General features: G+C 26.6%; 1 protein-coding gene across 1 annotated transcript in view; it reads left to right on the top strand.

The window, feature by feature from the left end:
• Nucleotides 1-465: 465 nt before the first annotated feature.
• Nucleotides 466-22447, top strand: part of LOC111618454 (actin-binding LIM protein 3-like) — a 102165-nt gene continuing 80183 nt past the window's right edge. The window contains exon 1 of the mRNA XM_023359999.1: nucleotides 466-727. Coding sequence (XP_023215767.1) covers nucleotides 724-727 — 4 coding nt within the window. The 5' untranslated portion in view covers nucleotides 466-723. The remainder of the gene's footprint in view (nucleotides 728-22447) is intronic.

Below are 22447 nucleotides of genomic sequence, written 5' to 3'. Positions count from 1 at the left end.
TTATATACTATATACAGTTATATAATATATAAACTACGATAAAAATATAATTATATACAGTTTTAAAAATCTTAAAACTGTATTTATTTAAGACAAAAATATATAACGACCTCGATATATGACAAGTCAGGAATTCCTAGTTAGGTATCTTCTCAGCAGGACTTCGTTTTTTCACAAAGAAAAGTACGGTTTGAATTATCAAACTGTTTAAAAAGATTTGATTTAGAATAAATCTTACATTAATCACACACTACATTTACTATGATAACGCAGATAATGATACAGGAAACGAGAAAAATAAAGTCTGGAAGGTGACATCTAATCACATAAATGTTTGTTTTGACAAGTACCGAATTTAAAAATATTTCAGAGAGATGTATTATTTAAAATTTCAAATTTAAGCCGAATAATTATATTAAATAGGAAAAATTATATCTTAGAAAAGAATGAGTCTACTGCACATTTATCGAGAAATGTATCGTGACCCCTCGAACCCAACCAGCTGCCTTCTCAAGGCAGGATCGTGGAAGAAACCAGCCGCCACCGCTCCCAAACGCACCGCCAACTTTCCTTTACCTCAAAATGGACTCGCCTGCGGGAATGAGATGCTGAAGCTTATGTGTTGATTGTTGAAGAGGGAGAGTTCTGTCGAGCTGTGTAGGTTTAGGAAACCAGTGATTCTGGGTTGGATATTTATAATCACCACCCTACAAAGCTTCACAGATGGGTAAGTTATAATTTCATTTTAGAATCATATTCATTGATCGCTAACGGGAATAAATAATACGACCCTCTTATGTAGCGAAGACAATTCAGACTCTTCAGATCGATTTGTTTTTTTTGTTTTGTTAATATTTAATAATATAATTATTATTAAAGTATTTTCGTTATTTGTTTTCGAATGTTGTTAGATACACGTAGGTTGCTAAGCATGAAGTGTTGTCTGATAGCGGGTCATGTCTCTGCTAAAAATAACAGGGTTGTTCCACCCTCCTCGAGTGTTTTCCTTCTCTAGGGTGCTGCTGGAAAATTCTTTCCATTTTCTATGCATTCGTTTTTTTTTTAATTACTTAAATAATTAACACCGTGCGTGTCAGACTAATTAAAACAAATTAATATCGTTTTTCGAACTTTATGATCTCCCGAAATGGCGAAAAAGTTTAAAAACAAGAACATTTATTATATATGATAAGATGTGTTAAATTATATATTGACATTTTTATTGGGTATTTTAAAGATTAAGAAAAGAATTCGCGATCTATGACCTGTGAATAGATTATTCGATAAAAGTGTAAAGAATTCTCGATAACTCAGCATATACATTTAACTTAAAATAAATGATTTAAATAAGCAGTAAAGCAATCCGTTAGATTGACAATAGAATATCGTATTTCGGCTTAATTGGAATTTTAAGTAGTCGCACTCTAATAGCATAACAAATTTGTAATACGTTCAGGAATGNATAATAAAATGGTTGAAAATTTTAATAAAATAACAATTATACGAACAAGTGAATAAAAGACAAATCAGTATTGAAATTTAAATCTTTTAATTAAAAAAATAAATAAAAATAGAATAGACCACTATACTCTTGTACTGTACATTACAAGTAGAACCATTCTTAGAGTTAGTATGGATGATCCAATCCCTTGAAACATTAAACCTAACATACTTGATTAGAATTTGTAAAGAAGTATATAAAAATGAAGACTCTTTTCTTACACAGTGTACTCCAGAATAAAAGCGTCAGTCTTTTACTCTGTATACACTGTGGACAACCCATGACCCATGAGTTCGCGCTTGACCAACGTGCTGGTTACATGGAATTTCCAACAACTCTTCACGTATCCAAAGCCTAAATATGGGCCAGTTTTCCATAGATAGGCACCCTTCTCTCGAGAGGCACCCTTCCTTGGTAAATCGCCCAAGTGTTGCGTTTCCTTAGCCCATCAATCCAACCTAATCTAGGAAACAAGAGAATCGGATGAGCAACTTTTCAGGAATTCTTCATGAGCGGTCTGTCTCGGATGNATCAGGGAAAAGGGAAATTCTTTCTATTTTCTGACACCTCCAAGCTTCTAGTGATCAATTAATATACACTTTATATAAAATACAATTAAATTTATAATAATTATATTAATGACTTATACTGTGCTATACTGGAATAATACTTTTTACAGTTTATTCACAAAAAGCAAAGTTTTCAATGGACTCCTATTTTAATTCTCTATAGAATATATCTGTTACAAACATATGTTGAATACTATGTACTGTACTTAATAGTAACACAATAAAGATAGATCTTTTGAATCAGTTTCCGAAAATAGATTAGAAAAATTGTAAGCTGACAATTTCGTAAAGTAGTAGAATGTATATTGTTATCTAAAGTTATTTGCAAAATAAAACGTTATAAAGAAATAAAGAAAAAAGTAATTTTAGATTAAGATGGAATCTTTTCATGTCAAGAAATATATATAGTAGAGCTAGATTATTGTTTTCATATCTGAAAGCAATAACCTAGCTCTGAATGTTTTGAATGTTTTCATCCATAATCGTACAAATATCGATGATTTTTCTACAGGAACATTCAGAATATTCAGAACAAGATATTTCAGAATATGGATATCAATTAAGATCGATAAGATATAAATATTCTCAAATGTCTTGGACGAATTTTGAAATATTATTTCAATGACTAAACTCAGGTTTTTTGTATTGTTATCTACGAGTTAATAGCATTAACAACAGATATAAATAAGCAGAATTTAAGAAAAATAACAAAAATTTTATAAATTATTAATAATATTTCATGCAATTACTTATTGCTATAAATGTCTGGAATAGATAATATCTCTATAATAATTCTACAATATTTATTATTATTATTATTATTATTATTCTGTGATGCGAATTCACTGTAAAGAATAGTAATCAACGTTAAATTCTTTTTGAAACTTATTTTAATCTTTATAATAATTATACACTAAATAATATAGGTTAAAGTTATATTAGTTGAGATAAGATATTAATCTTCTTAAACATACTTTCTTTTGAAGTTACTTTTGAACTGGATGCCTGCAAATAAATCTAAATATTGTAATTATCATTTTCTTATTCTTTTTAGAAGCAAGTATGAACTGATCATTCACCGATAATAATGTGACCTTCTAATACAATTGTCACAAAGGTTAATTACACAAAATAACAAAAGATTTGTTCATATTATAGCATTGCTTTCGGAATATATTCGTATGATAGTGTTTTAAGTAAGAAAATAAGTTATAATTTTGAGATAAGACGATGGATTTGGCACATCTTTCATTGCATGAAGAATAAATAAATAATTCATTAATCACTTTATATACGAGAAAGATAATGATTTCGTCTTCTTACATACATTCGGAGAACAATATAATGTTATAATAACGAAAAATAATCTATTATATTACTAAGATCACTTTTGATTTAGTTTCAAATCAGATTAGCATTGTCATATGACTTTGTTTGATTATTCGAGTAGATTAAGCTCGTTGTTGCAGAAAAATATTAATATATCATGTTAAAACAGTATCAGATATGTCTTTTCCCCCTGTGTGATTGAAGTTACTAAAAAACAAAAAAGCCAAAATTTAAGCTTAATAAATTAAGAGGAATGTATTATTTTTTTATTATTTCTTTTGTTTTAATGCATAAGAAATGCATGATAATAATGTGGAAAAAACAAGAAAAACTTACGATCGAGAATACTAAGTAAAATATGTCATATTCACTCACATAAAGCATGAAAGCAATTATTGTCGTTGATTATTTACATTATTGATTATTTTATACTACAAATTCATCACTTTGAAAGCAAAAGTGTAGAATAAATCCATGAAGTATTTCAGGTAAATTTTCGTAATTATAATCCAATATTAAGAAGAAAGTTGCTTGAGAAATTATAACAAATAAGAAAATTTATTTTGTGGATAATATCTTAAAATTAATACTAATATTTAATACTTTCAAAATAAAAACAANATTTCCTGGGGAGGGCACCAGGTTCCCTGGGAGGGGCCGTGCCCACCCAGGCTCCCCCCTCGCTACGCCCATGGCAATATCAAGTTGAAGATTGAAAACTGTTTAAGTATAAGCACTTTTAATTTTAAATTGAATCTTTATTATTAATATTTTTTAATAGACACAGTTAAATCTCGATACAGTGCCACAATTTGTTTGCCTCTGAAATTAGCACTAAATCAAATGTGGCTCTAAAGTGAAAAACCTGAAATAATAACAATTGTATATAATGATGAGATCTATACACAATTGTGTTTGAAAGTCACGTAATTTGATTATATCGTTTTAAATGCAAAATTGGTACATTTATTAATTTAAAACACTTGGGTTTCTATATGATATCTGTGGAAAAGATCCGTTCACAAATATTCATTGACTTATTGACGATAACGTTATATCGAGGATTGGCTGTATATTTTTGTCTTACAATAAATATTTGTTTGTTTGTTACTTATTTATTGAAAGGCGTCTATTCGCTTGTTATATGAATTTAAATTACACAAGGATGACCTACGTAATAAGGTATTATAAATTGAATAGTTACTAGATGCATCATCGCACCATGAGAGCGCCTCAGTTTTCTTATTATGGGAGTGCCTAATTTGCAATACGATCAATCAGCATAGATAAGAGATAAGAAATGACATAACGATTCATCCGTGAAAAATGATGAGCTTCCGGATCGACTTCTGACCCGGATCTCTCTCTGCAGTAGGTGAACCCCTTACTGCGCGGCCACCCGACTGATGATTGGCTTATACAGAAGAGATTCTAATACAATATAAATATTCTTTACTGTAATTTAAACAGTAAAGAATATTTCATTTAAATAGCAGATTCTCGATATTTTTGGATGATTCTAATTTTTATTTACATATTTTTCTTTGTTCAGAAATTCCGTTGATGCTGAAAACACGTTATCGAAAATGACCTCGGACCAGTAACTTGTGGACCTCCAGGTGTTCGCGAACCACAGTTCAACAATCGCTATTAAAGACCATTAAACTATAACAGCAGGTATCATTTTTGAATAAATCTTAATATATTTGATCATGCAGAAAAATATTCACTAATAATTTTAATCAAAGAGTAATCGATTAAAATTAAAATATTCTTTTTGAAATTTAATTCTGTTTATTTGTAACAAACACTATTTTTATAGTGTATTTATCAGACACTATAAAGATAATTTAACAGAAAATCTATGATATTGGAAACAAATAATTTCAAGAAAATTAATACAGTGTGTAAGATGAAATTAATAACGACATCACTGCAGAAATAGTATCGAAAAATTACGACTGAAAACTTTTTCGAACAAATTGTATAACAATTTATGTTATCATCGTTTCGATACTGCAATTTTTTATAATAAAATGGTTGAAAATTTTAATAAAATAACAATTATACGAACAAGTGAATAAAAGACAAATCAGTATTGAAATTTAAATCTTTTAATTAAAAAAATAAATAAATAATGAGTATTCGTGTGTAATCTACGTTACAAATCTTAACTATTTATCAATAATATTAATAAAATGTCAATGAATTTTCTAAAAATAGATTGCATATATCCACACAAGTATCAACTTTTGCTGTTTTTTCTTGTATTTTTCTATATATAAAAGTTGTTGTATCACTCCCGGATATAACTTGATTATTGTTTTAGTATAATTAATTTTCATTTATCAGATAAAAGATAATTATAATCTTTTCAGTAATATAAATTGTTTAATGCAAGTCTAATAATTAATTTCTAAAACCATTGAATGTAAGTTTATCTATATAAATTCTCTAAATGGGTCAATTACATGTGTTAGAATTACATCATTGTGAAAAATATAAAATAATAATTGTATAAAATTATATGTTTGTACCATAGATATTTGCTGTCATGATAATTATAAAGAGAATATAATTGATAGCGTAATATGATGATTACAGGAAACCAAGATGTCTTAAAGGCAATCAGGAAATGATAGTGTAGAAATTCATAAGATTTATGAACAATAGAGGAGAGGTCATTCTAACCTCATATTTATACTATTCTACACATAAACTTATATTGTTTGTAGCTTTGTTCAACAGAAGAATAGAATCTCATATCATTAGAGTTGCAAGAAAATAAAAGCTTCTATTATGATTATCATATCGAATCATTCAAATTTAACGCCATTTTATTGAAATATTCGATAATCTTTTAATGATGTTGGTAACAAATAGGTAGAAGGTAACAAGAAACCACTGCTTACTTTATTATCCCAGACAAACAACAATAAATAGTATGAGAGAGAATGCAAGATCAAAGATTCGGTAAAACTAGGAGCAACGATTCTAAGATCGTAAATAAGCAAAATCTTTGCTTAAAAAATTATAAACAGAAAAGCTAGAAAGCTTTACAGTTCGGAAATTTGTGTATACAGAGTCATGAATCTGATGCCAATGACGTTTTCTCGTTATATGCGCTTGTAATACTAATACTGTTGTAATTTAAAATTAGGAAATTATAATTACAGTTGGTTTGGTTACAAAACTAAATTGTTACAGTTCGAAATTACAAGAAAACTACTCTATGTTGGGCACTAATAATTTCACATAGAAAAGTACAGTACCCACAAAGGGATGGTCAGGAGATTTTCGGTTTTATTCATTCAAGATTCGTGGGTTCATGCATAGTATTCTTATTTATTATGTATTTTAAAATATTGTAAGAAACACGCTTATTAATAATAATATTATACGATGACAAAAGAAAATTAGTTATTTTAAAACTGAAAGAAAACGTTGGCCATTATAGGTTCAAAGGTAAAAAACTAACGACCCGTTAAGGGTCCGTTAATTTCTTACTTTTGAACCATATATAACTGCGTGTTTTGCGTAATGGTTAATCCGACCCTGGCTGCTGGAAAAGAGGAAAAATACTATACAATGTGTACAGAAGTTATACACCTATATAATTTTTGTAGGTAATTTTAATTATTAATTACGTATTAATGTCAAATACAGTTAATATGATATTTTAAAACACTTTGTAATACTTTCCATACGAAAGCCTAAACGACGTTTAAAGTACTAAAGTGTATTGTTTTTCATTTTACTGTAGAAGTTCCCTAGATGCAATTAAAAGAGGGGTGCCAACTTGAGTGATTTTATTCAGCTACGTAACTCAATCGTCGAGGGGCCGCGTGACAGTATTCCCATTACGTGGGGTAATAATAATATTAAGTTATTAAAAATAACACTTTAGATTCGTCATTACGCAGCAGTTCCGGCCTGGGACAGATTTCTTTATGACGGGGCTTCGGGAGCCGGTGACTTTGTCACCCCCAGTCACTTTGGTAGTTATGCCACTTTGTTTTATTGTATTTATTAAAACAAGAAAATTTCGATTCACAGAATGACAAAGTATATTTGTATTTTATTTTTGCAGTGTTTGTCATGATTTCATGGATATCATCATACCAAACATTCTTTACAGCTTATATAGGGGAGATCGGGGCAACTTCGGCATGCGGGGCAAGTTTGTCAAGCGCTTTTTTTAAAAAACAAATTAAAAGGAGACTTNAAATTTAGTTATACTTAAAATTTTTCTGTCTTTTACGAGACAAAAAAGTTTTTCTAAATTAGATATTTTAGACGTCAAGAGCTCGGGGGTAATAGTGTGCTATATAATATTTTATCATATATCTGCAGGAATTGAGAGACTTGAGATAAAGTCCGGGCCAGTAACAAAATGAAATTCATCAAGGATGAACTAATTTTATTTGGTTTATTCATATATTTTTTATATGTGAATAAAACAAAATATAAAAATAAATTTTTTTGCTATTTTATCAAAGAAAACTTTCATTTTTATTACTTTATCTCCGACACAGAGAGCCTTTTTCTGTGTCGGGAAACCTGACCGTCTGTATAGGCTATCAGTTAGTATCAATTTTTATTGAACTGATTGAGAAAAAGACTATTGAAGATATAAAATTAATAAGGAAAATATGTTTTGTATCGTAAATTTTTTAAAATTCTTTGCTCTTAGTTAAACTAATTTTATCGAGGGGCACCGAGCAAGCCGTTCACCTTTTTTTAGTATTNCTAAATTAATATTAATGTTAAATTTAAAACTTAAAATATACTTTTTATTTAGTATATTATTTATTTATTTTATATTATATGTTTAGTATGAATTGGAAGATTCTCTAATACGCCAATGCGTTATTAATTAAAATCTTATATGGGAAAATACAAAAAGGTATATTTTATTTAATTTATGATGCTACAATAACATCGATAATCGCCAAGTTGTTTTTAATTAATTCTTAATTACGTAATAAAGGTAATTTCATATGCAACAGAAGACTCTTCAAATAATAAACCTCCTCTAAAATGAAAATCATTAATGCTAAGAGTAGATTCGAATCTGACATTTAATATAAAAGACATAACACTAAAATTGTAATTTTGTGAATGAAGATGTTGGACTTTAAATTGATTCACCAGAATTTTAAACGGTTTTTAAATCTTTAAGTGTTCAATTTTAATTGATTCATCTGTTGAATATAATTTAAATATAGAAGCAAACTTATTCAAAATTGCTATTATAAATTATACCTCATATAATCGTCAACAAAATAAATATCTTGTTAAATAAACTAAATTCATCAAATTTATTGAAATTCATAAGTTTTGAAGCATAGAATAGAATTAAATGTTCATGTAGTACTTTGATATAAATGAATTTTCTAAATTTAAATCTTTAAATAAATATTTTGATTATTATTTAAATTTAATTTGAACTAAGTTTGTATATATTATTGATTTGTTCTATTTTTAAACTATTTCTAATAAGATTTATACATTATTATAGTTCTGAATCAAACTTTTCTCTGAAAATTAATTTAAAAAATTATTAATCGAAAACTTTGAAATAAATCATAGTAATAGTTTATAACGAATAATTTAAGTATCAAATTTTTTATTTTCAGTTATTTTCTCTTATAACTTATTGGACTTTTCTCATTTTATTGAAATAGAAACCGAGATCCTGTAGTAATGTGAAAATATACTTCTTCTATTATTTTAATGTTAAGAAAAGTGAATTTATTGACATGAATGACAAAAGTTTTCATTGATTTGCAATTGAATTTTTTTTTTTTTTTTTTTCATTTTTGTCCCTTTTTGCTCTAAGGCCTTTATTCAATTGAACCTACTATCGTGGGTTCTTCTAGGTCCACAATATAGCAGCAGGTGAGGGATAACAGCCTACGTATCCGGGATGGATCACCCATAAAAAATTCTTGAGTAGTTGTTCGTTCCGATTCGATCCCGGGTGCCCCAAAGAGATAAGCTGATGTCTTAATTGTCTCGGCCATTTGGCCACCATTGAAGGAATATTATAAAATAATGTAAAACATATTTTCTAATTTCCTCCAATTATAATTCTGTATATGTTACGCATATTTTACAAATAGGAAATACCTTAACAAATAAGACATTTACGATCAGGACAATTATATTTCTAATTGTCTGAGTTTTGCCATTAATACGCAACAAACTTTCCAATTTCACAAATGAAGCTAGACCGTGTTCTTCTTTCCAGTACGATCTCTATATTTATGTTCCTGCATTTCTCTACAGAAGGGCCTGCCAGAGAATTCTCTGGTTGGCAGGCCCTTCTGTAATGTTCTGACTCGTAATGCGAGTTGAAAATGCCGAGTTTGTTCTGAGCATAAATTTTTCCCTATTCAAATGTTCCCTATTCAACAGTATTTTCGGTTCTATTTTAAAGTTTATTTCGTTATTTTAGATAAAGAGATATAAAAATGCGTTATTTATTATAATAAATAAACCTTACCTGTTTATAAACATGATTTGTTAGGAGAACATTTTATTAGATCTTGATTTTCCAATATAAACCAATCTATCAAACCGCTATTTTTTTCTGGTCAAAGCCACTCTATCTCCATAAGTTATTCGAGATAGGCTATTAGATATGAAATATGTTACAATTTGAGTATGTTATCAAGAAAATGTCATACACACAAAAAAAAAACAAATTGAAGTAAAAGTCGAAATTCATACTTTTAAAAATATATCAAAGCTTTAAATATTTCTTAAAATACAATTAAATATTTAATTAGGAATAAGAAAATTATTTCTATAGTTTAGCCTTTCAGAAAAATAAATTAGTACAGAATCTATCATAAAGTTTTCAATTTTTAGCAGACCTTTAAAATAGGATTATCATAACCAAATCATAAAAAAGAAGACAGTTTTGATTTAAAAAGTAATGTAATATAGGTCTAAAATACTCAATCTTTATAAATTTTATTTTATAATGAAAAAAAGAAAATATCAAAATACATATATCTATAAAAAGCTATCAGAATAAAAATTGTATAAGAATGTGTCCGGGAAAAAGAGGACGCACAGGCCTATCTAAATTGCTTGTGTTAAATCGGATATTTCTTCAAATGGCGGTTCAAATGCTTTACGATAAATTAATTAAAGTTTTGTCTTATTTAGTAACAATAACGAAAACAACTTTTTAATAAACGTAAACCTTCGAATTACAGACTAAAAATATTATAATTTTTAATCTGTAAATATTATAAAATTTTATAACTAAATCTGTCCATCATACGAGTTTAACATAAAAACCTACTGCACTTTCAATGAAAGGATTCGAGTTCGATTTTCAGTAGATGAAGTGTTCGTTTCTCCTCTTTCTTCCCGGATAAATCTTCCAAATACTCTTAAATGATTTTCTTGTATATTAATTTATTGATAGTAAAGGATCATAAATTTAATATGTGAGAAAGGATTTTAATTATTCTATACTTAGAACAGATTTTCCATATTATTAATTTATATAATGTAAAGAAAATAGGATTAGTTCGGAATAATAGATGATGTTTTTATGTTCAATCATTAGCAATCTTTAAAAAAGTTTTTTTTTTAAAGTATAAAAAATTTATAATATACATATTGTTAAACCAGACAATTGACGTATATTATTGACTAGAATACATTATAATATTATATAAATAGGGCATTACTTTTAAATCAGTGCACCTAATAAATATATATAAAATCTATTAAGTTAATGAAAAAAAGTCTTTATATTATAAACAATCTTTTGTTTTCTTAAAAATATAGCCTTTCTTGAAAATGTTTTTAATAGTACAGATTATTTAATCATAAAAATTGAATCATTAGAAATAGAAATGCCGACAGAGCAAATTTCTAATGGTTCAATTCAGAACCATCTGGGACGATAATGTCTAGCTTAAGTGTTAGCACTTAATGGGAAGATAACATCTAGAATGATTAGCTCCTTCCGAGAAGCAAACAGCCGATGCAATCCTAAAAGTTTAGTCATCTCTTACCCCCCCCAAAAAAACAAAAAAATCTGGCGGCGCCGTTGATTAGAACTACGATTCTTCGTGACCCATTTTTATTTATAAAAATATTAAGACTTATTTGTTATTATTACTTCTATACGTTAAATATTATTATCTGTTTTATTGAATTATTTTATAACGAACAACTGTACGTTTAAACTGATCATTAGATTTAGTTTATTTCATTAAATACGATTTTTTTATAACAAATATCGATGTAATTTGTTATTGTTATTATTGTTACTAATTTATGTTTTTTAAGGCACAAACTGTTTCCTAGTAACGTTATTTCATTATATTGGGATTTTTTAAAATTAAAATTATCTTCAAATTTCGTTTTATTGTATTCGTGCATCAATTATATTAGAAGATTACGAAAGTTTTTAAAATAAATAACATCATTTTGTTTTTTAAACGAGTTTATACCTTTTATATTATAAAAGTTTTATAGAAGATTTTATAAAGTGCATTAAAGNGTTCAAAGGTAAAAAACTAACGACCCGTTAAGGGTCCGTTAATTTCTTTTAAGAATTACAGGAAAAGTAGTATGAATCCAACGCTTCCAAATTCTCTAATGTAAATATCATTTTTGTAATTTTTCAATTTTTTTTTTGTTTTTCTTAAAGTTTTAGAATGAAATTTAATCAGTCTCAATGAAATTAATTTATGTTTCTTTTAAAAATTCATATCTAAATATTACAAGTTCAGCTATATTTATATATTTAGCTTTGCAGTTGATGAAAGAATTACTTTATTTAAATGATTTATAATTGTTTACCGAACATCTTATTTATCTAATGAACACTTTTCTATAGTAATTTCCGTTCATCTTTCTAGACAAATCGAATGAATAGAAAAAATCCTAGAGGAAGGATATAATGTATATTTTTAGGCTAGTGGCATTTCCTTTTTTTTATTTTTTATTTTTAGTTATTATTTATATAATTATTTTCGTTTTATCGATTGAGTTTCTAACTTAAATAATTCATTTGTATCCTTCGCTTTTCATCACTATGATATAAGCGAATCGATTAATTTAAAAAAAGTGCGATAACTGTAGAATATTTATAAATTATCTGCATTTAATCGAGGTATGTTGACGTCATTTGTTTAAAGTGTAGACAAAAATACAGTAAGATTTCTATGTTATAATAATAGAATCGTCTTATTTTTCAACTTTTTTAAAGATATAATAAATTTTAATTTCTAATTTAAAAATAATTTAGTGAGTGAAACANAAATAGGTAGAAGGTAACAAGAAACCACTGCTTACTTTAATATCCCAAGACAAACAACAATAAATAGTATGAGAGAGAAGATTTATTACCGATCGTGGAATGCAAGATCAAAGATTCGGTAAAACTAGGAGCAACGATTCTAAAATCGTAAATAAAAAATTATAAACAGAGAAAAGCTAGAAAGCTTTACAGTTCGGAAATTTGTGTATACAGAGTCATGAATCTGATATAGTTTTATCTGTAAATAATGTTCTTGTACAAATTCGATTCAAAAAATAAAATATATCAAAATTTAAAGATTAATTTGCTTAAACTATTTTAAATTAAAATAATAATTAAATAATAAAAGAAGAATAACCAGCAATTTTTTTTCTAGAATATCGTACATCCCTTCTCACATAAATTAAAAATATTAATGCAATATAAAAATTTAATGAAGAGCTTTAGCAGCATGAAATTAGCTAACTTATAATTATAGTACAGTAATTACTAATTTACTAATGAAATATTTTATAATCTTTTATATTTAATTAAATATTTTTCGTATTAAATTTCACATCATTTCGTTAATAAGGATAAGTAAAAGAGAAAAGATACTGTATTTAATGAGCTTGAAATGTACTTCCCGATTATATGGTCAGAGCTTCCTTATTTATTTATTTTGTGAAATCTTCCATGTAAATTGAGAATGAAACTGTGTTTGACAAAATGTTTTATTTTAGAATTAAGAAAACGTTATATATATTTAGTAAAACTGCCTGTCTTTAGTTATACAGTCAAATGTTAATAAGTAGAGTTCCTCCGTTTGGACCTTGACCTCTCCAGGAATAACTGTGCCACTGGTGATATTTATCTAATTAAAATTTCACATAAGAATGCATTTAAAATTATAAAAGTTATATTGTAGGGGAAAAGTGCCCATATTTTATCTTTTAAGGAAAATGTGACTTGGCAATGTAGGTTATGAAGATAAAAAATCTCTTGGCTCACAGTAACAATGGACTTTTATTGTCACTTTAAACATCTTCAAATATATTACTTTTGAAATTATGTAAATCCAGTTGTGTCGATTGTATAATATAGGCAATTGTTTCCAAAATTGAATCACTTTACTTTTATATTTGACTGCCAATTAAATGTTGTGGAAAACGGTTTCTTTAACCTGCTCTAACTCCACTTATTACTTATTCTTCCTGCATGGCAACAAGATCCATCTTCACAATCAGCGCAGTTGAATACCTTTGCATCAAGTTTCAAGTTTTTGCAAAAAGATGAACCCACTCCTGGCAAAGCACACAGTACATTGTATCATAGCTTCCTGCTTATCTTCACCACACAGTTTATAAAGCCTGGATCCCTCATTTCCATCTACCTCTTCAGTCTCTGCATCATCTTAGAAATTCAAAATTCAGCTAAATAAATTTAAAAAAATTAAATTTATTACTTTTATACTTCGGTATTTTAGTATTCGATATAAATTATATTTTATCGTAAATAATATTTTCCGACAGAATAAATTATATCGTCAGCATCTTGAACTCTCTCAATCCCTCGTAAACGACGATCACAAGAATTTTCACATATGCCTATCATCTTAGTTTATGAGGCAACAATGCTTATTAGTATGATGCCATTTACGACAGCAATGTATTTGTAGTCATGGACTCCTATCAGAAACATCCAGAAGATTCAGATTGCAGATTCACGTCGATCACAACCGCATAAACCTTCTATTCTATTACCGCCGTTTTGCTTCTACAGGTAGATGCAAAAATTTATTCTATTTTTCGTAAAAGAAACAAAAATTGCAATGTTGATTAAACATTAATCATTAAGAAAGTTGTAAATATAAAATATCAGCTATTTTTATTGTTAAAATAAGAGTCTAACCAGCACCTTCCCTCACCACCCAGCTGCTCCCATGGCCTGGCCGAACCCACGATGGATATGGAAAAAGGGCCCTCTTAGTGCCTAGTGTAAAAAGAAGTTTTAAAAAAGTTTAACTGCGTTTTAATATGCTAAATTTTGTAATATTTACTTTTTTAAAACATACAATGAACACTCGATATTCCGAACTTCACTTAACACGAACCAAATGTTTTTCTTTTTATTCACTGGATGTTCCAGCTTAAAAACATAGCAAATAATTTCTTTAAAACACAAAAATTTTATAAGATTAATATGTACAGTACATGTTTTAATATAAATATGTACAGTGTATCAAATAAAGCGTAAAGATTTAAAATATACTGTATGTATAACATATACACTGTTAAACCTTTCAACAATGGCTGCTGAAGGGAACATAAAAAAGGGCTGTTGTTCTGAAGTGAAAGAATTAGAAGGATAGTTGGTTGCGTTATAAAAAATATTAATTATATTTATTTGTTTTTCCATGAGAGCTTATTCGTAAATAGAAGAATTTTATATAATTTCTATATAATATGTGATGTAGCGAGAAGAAGCAGAGAGAGTCATGTGTTCACAGGGTTCTATGAACTCTGTTAACAGTCAGTAAATAAAATAAAATATCTAAAGAAAACTTAAATGTTATGCTAATAGTAATAAAAAAATATTTTAAAAAAGTTTATTTTATTCATCAGTGCGCTTTGTTAATACATGTACAATATATAATTCCTCTGGGATCCGCAAATCAATGACATTCCTCTGTTTATTACGTATTTAACTAGAAAATATTGTATATTGTTCAGTTTATTTCTGTCTAGTGATAAATAAAATACATTTTTTTTTTGTTTTTTGCAAATATTAATGCATCATAAATTTAAATAGAATATATTTAATACATTTACTAACTGTCAACTTCTATCCTGACATGTCGTCTTTTTTAAAGTGGATTCTAATTTAAGATTCTTTTAGAACCTTAAATTAGTTTCCGAGAGCATTTTTGAAATGTCCTGAATTTTTCTTTTCGATGTTTTCTTTACAACTAACTACAATCTTAATTATTATTAATGTTAACATAATAAAATAAGTCTATGAGTCGTCTTTGATTAAATCGAAACTCATATTTAATGCATGGTTTTTTTTTTTGGTTCAAGTTATAAATTTATGGAAATATAAATCAAGAAGATTCGAATGCTGTTTTTGGTAAATATTTTAAACAAATGTTATCACAATCACTCAATATTGATAAGAGTCATTTTCGTTATGTATTGGAAATGTTCATCATACTTGTCAGTTTTGTATTGTTCATCTCGTTAAAATAATAAATAGCTCAAAAGTTTAAGGAACTGTTATGTTAACTTATACATTTTAAATTACTATTCTTCTTTATTGATGCATTTTTTAATATAAAATAAACTTTGGTTATATCTAAATATTATATAATTTAATATAAATCAGGGGTGATAACCTTCAACAAGTGCAATTAATACACGTTGTAACTTAATTGATATTTCCTAATTTTATGACCTTACTATAATTTGATATATAGTAATATTGTTTTTAATTCCGGATTAGAAAGAAAAATATGTTATTGCAATGATAGGCAGGTTATTAAGTTTCAAGTCACGTTGTTAATGTGCTACATCATGAACTTGAATATTTAGTTTAACCTTGCTTGATGTTCAATTAGCCTCGCCTATTGTGAAACGCTTATTACAAAAATGTTTTGCAAACTCGCATGAAATTATTATTTAAGCAATTTATGAAAGTTTTACCTTAAAAATTTTTTGAAAATTGTCACGCTTCTCAATATATTATAACATGCTTTTTCAACCTTTTTGTATGTCGATTTCTTTCCAAATTTACAGTTAATTTGACCACCTCATTCTATATTGATACTAAATAAGAATAAATTACAAATAGGATAAAATGAAATATCGAATAAGAATATAATTTTTTTTTTATTAAACAAAAATCAAANATTTATTATAAAGTTAAACTGTTTTTAATATAAAGAATGTAAAATAAAACAAATTATAACTTTTAAAAAAATAAGTGACAACTGAAAAGAATAAACACAAATACTATATCGTGTATCACACTATAGAAAATAAACGTTTAACAAAACTGGAAAGGAGAGGATGCACCTGGCACTGGCAATATGCAATTCTATAATGCTATTCATGACGTGAGTTTCCGTTATCAGTAAATCGTGGTCATCCCCTTTACCTCGTAACCGTGTTTATAAATAGATGCAGCCAAGGAAACATACTTAGAATAACCAATGCATTATTCATGCTTTCTCTTTTGCGGAGAAGCCCAATAGTAAGGTCGTGCTGTCGACCTTGCATTAAATATTCTTTAAAGATTAATCTAGAGATTATAATAATATCAACAGTATCAATTTAAGTGTTTATATTTTTAAACTTTTTCGATTTCTTATAAACGTATAAACTCCTTATACAAGATTATATGGACATCTTGTAAACTTTATATAATTACTAACTTAGAAATTACAAATTAAATTTGTTTGTAATTATTTAATAATTACTGAACACTTTATTTTATTGAATTCCCTGAGATGCGTGAATATTAATATAGGAATAACTCATGGGCGTAGTCATGATTTCACATAAGAGAGTTCGACAGTTCAGGGAGGAGAAACGTAATATTTATATATGAGTTGAATATTAAGTAAAGTTCCATATTTAGCTGCGGCATCTAGCTATTTATTTCTATAATAAGTTCGTTCTTGTCATTTATAAACAGTAATCAGGGAAAAGGGAAATTCTTTCTATTTTCTGACACCTCCAAGCTTCTAGTGATCAATTAATATACACTTTATATAAAATACAATTAAATTTATAATAATTATATTAATGACTTATACTGTGCTATACTGGAATAATACTTTTTACAGTTTATTCACAAAAAGCAAAGTTTTCAATGGACTCCTATTTTAATTCTCTATAGAATATATCTGTTACAAACATATGTTGAATACTATGTACTGTACTTAATAGTAACACAATAAAGATAGATCTTTTGAATCAGTTTCCGAAAATAGATTAGAAAAATTGTAAGCTGACAATTTCGTAAAGTAGTAGAATGTATATTGTTATCTAAAGTTATTTGCAAAATAAAACGTTATAAAGAAATAAAGAAAAAAGTAATTTTAGATTAAGATGGAATCTTTTCATGTCAAGAAATATATATAGTAGAGCTAGATTATTGTTTTCATATCTGAAAGCAATAACCTAGCTCTGAATGTTTTGAATGTTTTCATCCATAATCGTACAAATATCGATGATTTTTCTACAGGAACATTCAGAATATTCAGAACAAGATATTTCAGAATATGGATATCAATTAAGATCGATAAGATATAAATATTCTCAAATGTCTTGGACGAATTTTGAAATATTATTTCAATGACTAAACTCAGGTTTTTTGTATTGTTATCTACGAGTTAATAGCATTAACAACAGATATAAATAAGCAGAATTTAAGAAAAATAACAAAAATTTTATAAATTATTAATAATATTTCATGCAATTACTTATTGCTATAAATGTCTGGAATAGATAATATCTCTATAATAATTCTACAATATTTATTATTATTATTATTATTATTATTCTGTGATGCGAATTCACTGTAAAGAATAGTAATCAACGTTAAATTCTTTTTGAAACTTATTTTAATCTTTATAATAATTATACACTAAATAATATAGGTTAAAGTTATATTAGTTGAGATAAGATATTAATCTTCTTAAACATACTTTCTTTTGAAGTTACTTTTGAACTGGATGCCTGCAAATAAATCTAAATATTGTAATTATCATTTTCTTATTCTTTTTAGAAGCAAGTATGAACTGATCATTCACCGATAATAATGTGACCTTCTAATACAATTGTCACAAAGGTTAATTACACAAAATAACAAAAGATTTGTTCATATTATAGCATTGCTTTCGGAATATATTCGTATGATAGTGTTTTAAGTAAGAAAATAAGTTATAATTTTGAGATAAGACGATGGATTTGGCACATCTTTCATTGCATGAAGAATAAATAAATAATTCATTAATCACTTTATATACGAGAAAGATAATGATTTCGTCTTCTTACATACATTCGGAGAACAATATAATGTTATAATAACGAAAAATAATCTATTATATTACTAAGATCACTTTTGATTTAGTTTCAAATCAGATTAGCATTGTCATATGACTTTGTTTGATTATTCGAGTAGATTAAGCTCGTTGTTGCAGAAAAATATTAATATATCATGTTAAAACAGTATCAGATATGTCTTTTCCCCCTGTGTGATTGAAGTTACTAAAAAACAAAAAAGCCAAAATTTAAGCTTAATAAATTAAGAGGAATGTATTATTTTTTTATTATTTCTTTTGTTTTAATGCATAAGAAATGCATGATAATAATGTGGAAAAAACAAGAAAAACTTACGATCGAGAATACTAAGTAAAATATGTCATATTCACTCACATAAAGCATGAAAGCAATTATTGTCGTTGATTATTTACATTATTGATTATTTTATACTACAAATTCATCACTTTGAAAGCAAAAGTGTAGAATAAATCCATGAAGTATTTCAGGTAAATTTTCGTAATTATAATCCAATATTAAGAAGAAAGTTGCTTGAGAAATTATAACAAATAAGAAAATTTATTTTGTGGATAATATCTTAAAATTAATACTAATATTTAATACTTTCAAAATAAAAACAAACTATTTTCTACAATAAACAAATAAATGGAATTATTTTTTAAACATTTACTTTGACTCTTTATTACTTTAAATTAAAACTTAATATTAAATAAACATTTACCCTTTTAAATATATTTCTTTTGATTAAACAACTTGAATTAAAATACAAAATCTAAATTAATATTAATGTTAAATTTAAAACTTAAAATATACTTTTTATTTAGTATATTATTTATTTATTTTATATTATATGTTTAGTATGAATTGGAAGATTCTCTAATACGCCAATGCGTTATTAATTAAAATCTTATATGGGAAAATACAAAAAGGTATATTTTATTTAATTTATGATGCTACAATAACATCGATAATCGCCAAGTTGTTTTTAATTAATTCTTAATTACGTAATAAAGGTAATTTCATATGCAACAGAAGACTCTTCAAATAATAAACCTCCTCTAAAATGAAAATCATTAATGCTAAGAGTAGATTCGAATCTGACATTTAACATAAAAGACATAACACTAAAATTGTAATTTTGTGAATGAAGATGTTGGACTTTAAATTGATTCACCAGAATTTTAAACGGTTTTTAAATCTTTAAGTGTTCAATTTTAATTGATTCATCTGTTGAATATAATTTAAATATAGAAGCAAACTTATTCAAAATTGCTATTATAAATTATACCTCATATAATCGTCAGCAAAATAAATATCTTGTTAAATAAACTAAATTCATCAAATTTATTGAAATTCATAAGTTTTGAAGCATAGAATAGAATTAAATGTTCATGTAGTACTTTGATATAAATGAATTTTCTAAATTTAAATCTTTAAATAAATATTTTGATTATTATTTAAATTTAATTTGAACTAAGTTTGTATATATTATTGATTTGTTCTATTTTTAAACTATTTCTAATAAGATTTATACATTATTATAGTTCTGAATCAAACTTTTCTCTGAAAATTAATTTAAAAAATTATTAATCGAAAACTTTGAAATAAATCATAGTAATAGTTTATAACGAATAATTTAAGTATCAAATTTTTTATTTTCAGTTATTTTCTCTTATAACTTATTGGACTTTTCTCATTTTATTGAAATAGAAACCGAGATCCTGTAGTAATGTGAAAATATACTTCTTCTATTATTTTAATGTTAAGAAAAGTGAATTTATTGACATGAATGACAAAAGTTTTCATTGATTTGCAATTGAATTTTTTTTTTTTTTTTTTTCTTTTTTGTCCCTTTTTGCTCTAAGGCCTTTATTCAATTGAACCTACTATCGTGGGTTCTTCTAGGTCCACAATATAGCAGCAGGTGAGGGATAACAGCCTACGTATCCGGGATGGATCACCCATAAAAAATTCTTGAGTAGTTGTTCGTTCCGATTCGATCCCGGGTGCCCCAAAGAGATAAGCTGATGTCTTAATTGTCTCGGCCATTTGGCCACCATTGAAGGAATATTATAAAATAATGTAAAACATATTTTCTAATTTCCTCCAATTATAATTCTGTATATGTTACGCATATTTTACAAATAGGAAATACCTTAACAAATAAGACATTTACGATCAGGACAATTATATTTCTAATTGTCTGAGTTTTGCCATTAATACGCAACAAACTTTCCAATTTCACAAATGAAGCTAGACCGTGTTCTTCTTTCCAGTACGATCTCTATATTTATGTTCCTGCATTTCTCTACAGAAGGGCCTGCCAGAGAATTCTCTGGTTGGCAGGCCCTTCTGTAATGTTCTGACTCGTAATGCGAGTTGAAAATGCCGAGTTTGTTCTGAGCATAAATTTTTCCCTATTCAAATGTTCCCTATTCAACAGTATTTTCGGTTCTATTTTAAAGTTTATTTCGTTATTTTAGATAAAGAGATATAAAAATGCGTTATTTATTATAATAAATAAACCTTACCTGTTTATAAACATGATTTGTTAGGAGAACATTTTATTAGATCTTGATTTTCCAATATAAACCAATCTATCAAACCGCTATTTTTTTCTGGTCAAAGCCACTCTATCTCCATAAGTTATTCGAGATAGGCTATTAGATATGAAATATGTTACAATTTGAGTATGTTATCAAGAAAATGTCATACACACAAAAAAAAAACAAATTGAAGTAAAAGTCGAAATTCATACTTTTAAAAATATATCAAAGCTTTAAATATTTCTTAAAATACAATTAAATATTTAATTAGGAATAAGAAAATTATTTCTATAGTTTAGCCTTTCAGAAAAATAAATTAGTACAGAATCTATCATAAAGTTTTCAATTTTTAGCAGACCTTTAAAATAGGATTATCATAACCAAATCATAAAAAAGAAGACAGTTTTGATTTAAAAAGTAATGTAATATAGGTCTAAAATACTCAATCTTTATAAATTTTATTTTATAATGAAAAAAAGAAAATATCAAAATACATATATCTATAAAAAGCTATCAGAATAAAAATTGTATAAGAATGTGTCCGGGAAAAAGAGGACGCACAGGCCTATCTAAATTGCTTGTGTTAAATCGGATATTTCTTCAAATGGCGGTTCAAATGCTTTACGATAAATTAATTAAAGTTTTGTCTTATTTAGTAACAATAACGAAAACAACTTTTTAATAAACGTAAACCTTCGAATTACAGACTAAAAATATTATAATTTTTAATCTGTAAATATTATAAAATTTTATAACTAAATCTGTCCATCATACGAGTTTAACATAAAAACCTACTGCACTTTCAATGAAAGGATTCGAGTTCGATTTTCAGTAGATGAAGTGTTCGTTTCTCCTCTTTCTTCCCGGATAAATCTTCCAAATACTCTTAAATGATTTTCTTGTATATTAATTTATTGATAGTAAAGGATCATAAATTTAATATGTGAGAAAGGATTTTAATTATTCTATACTTAGAACAGATTTTCCATATTATTAATTTATATAATGTAAAGAAAATAGGATTAGTTCGGAATAATAGATGATGTTTTTATGTTCAATCATTAGCAATCTTTAAAAAAGTTTTTTTTAAAGTATAAAAAATTTATAATATACATATTGTTAAACCAGACAATTGACGTATATTATTGACTAGAATACATTAT

Source organism: Centruroides sculpturatus, unplaced genomic scaffold, assembly GCF_000671375.1.
Source record: "Centruroides sculpturatus isolate CEXI.00-Female unplaced genomic scaffold, Cexi_2.0 scaffold5, whole genome shotgun sequence".
NCBI lineage: Eukaryota > Metazoa > Arthropoda > Arachnida > Scorpiones > Buthidae > Centruroides > Centruroides sculpturatus.
This window is presented reverse-complemented; position numbering and strand designations above follow the sequence as displayed.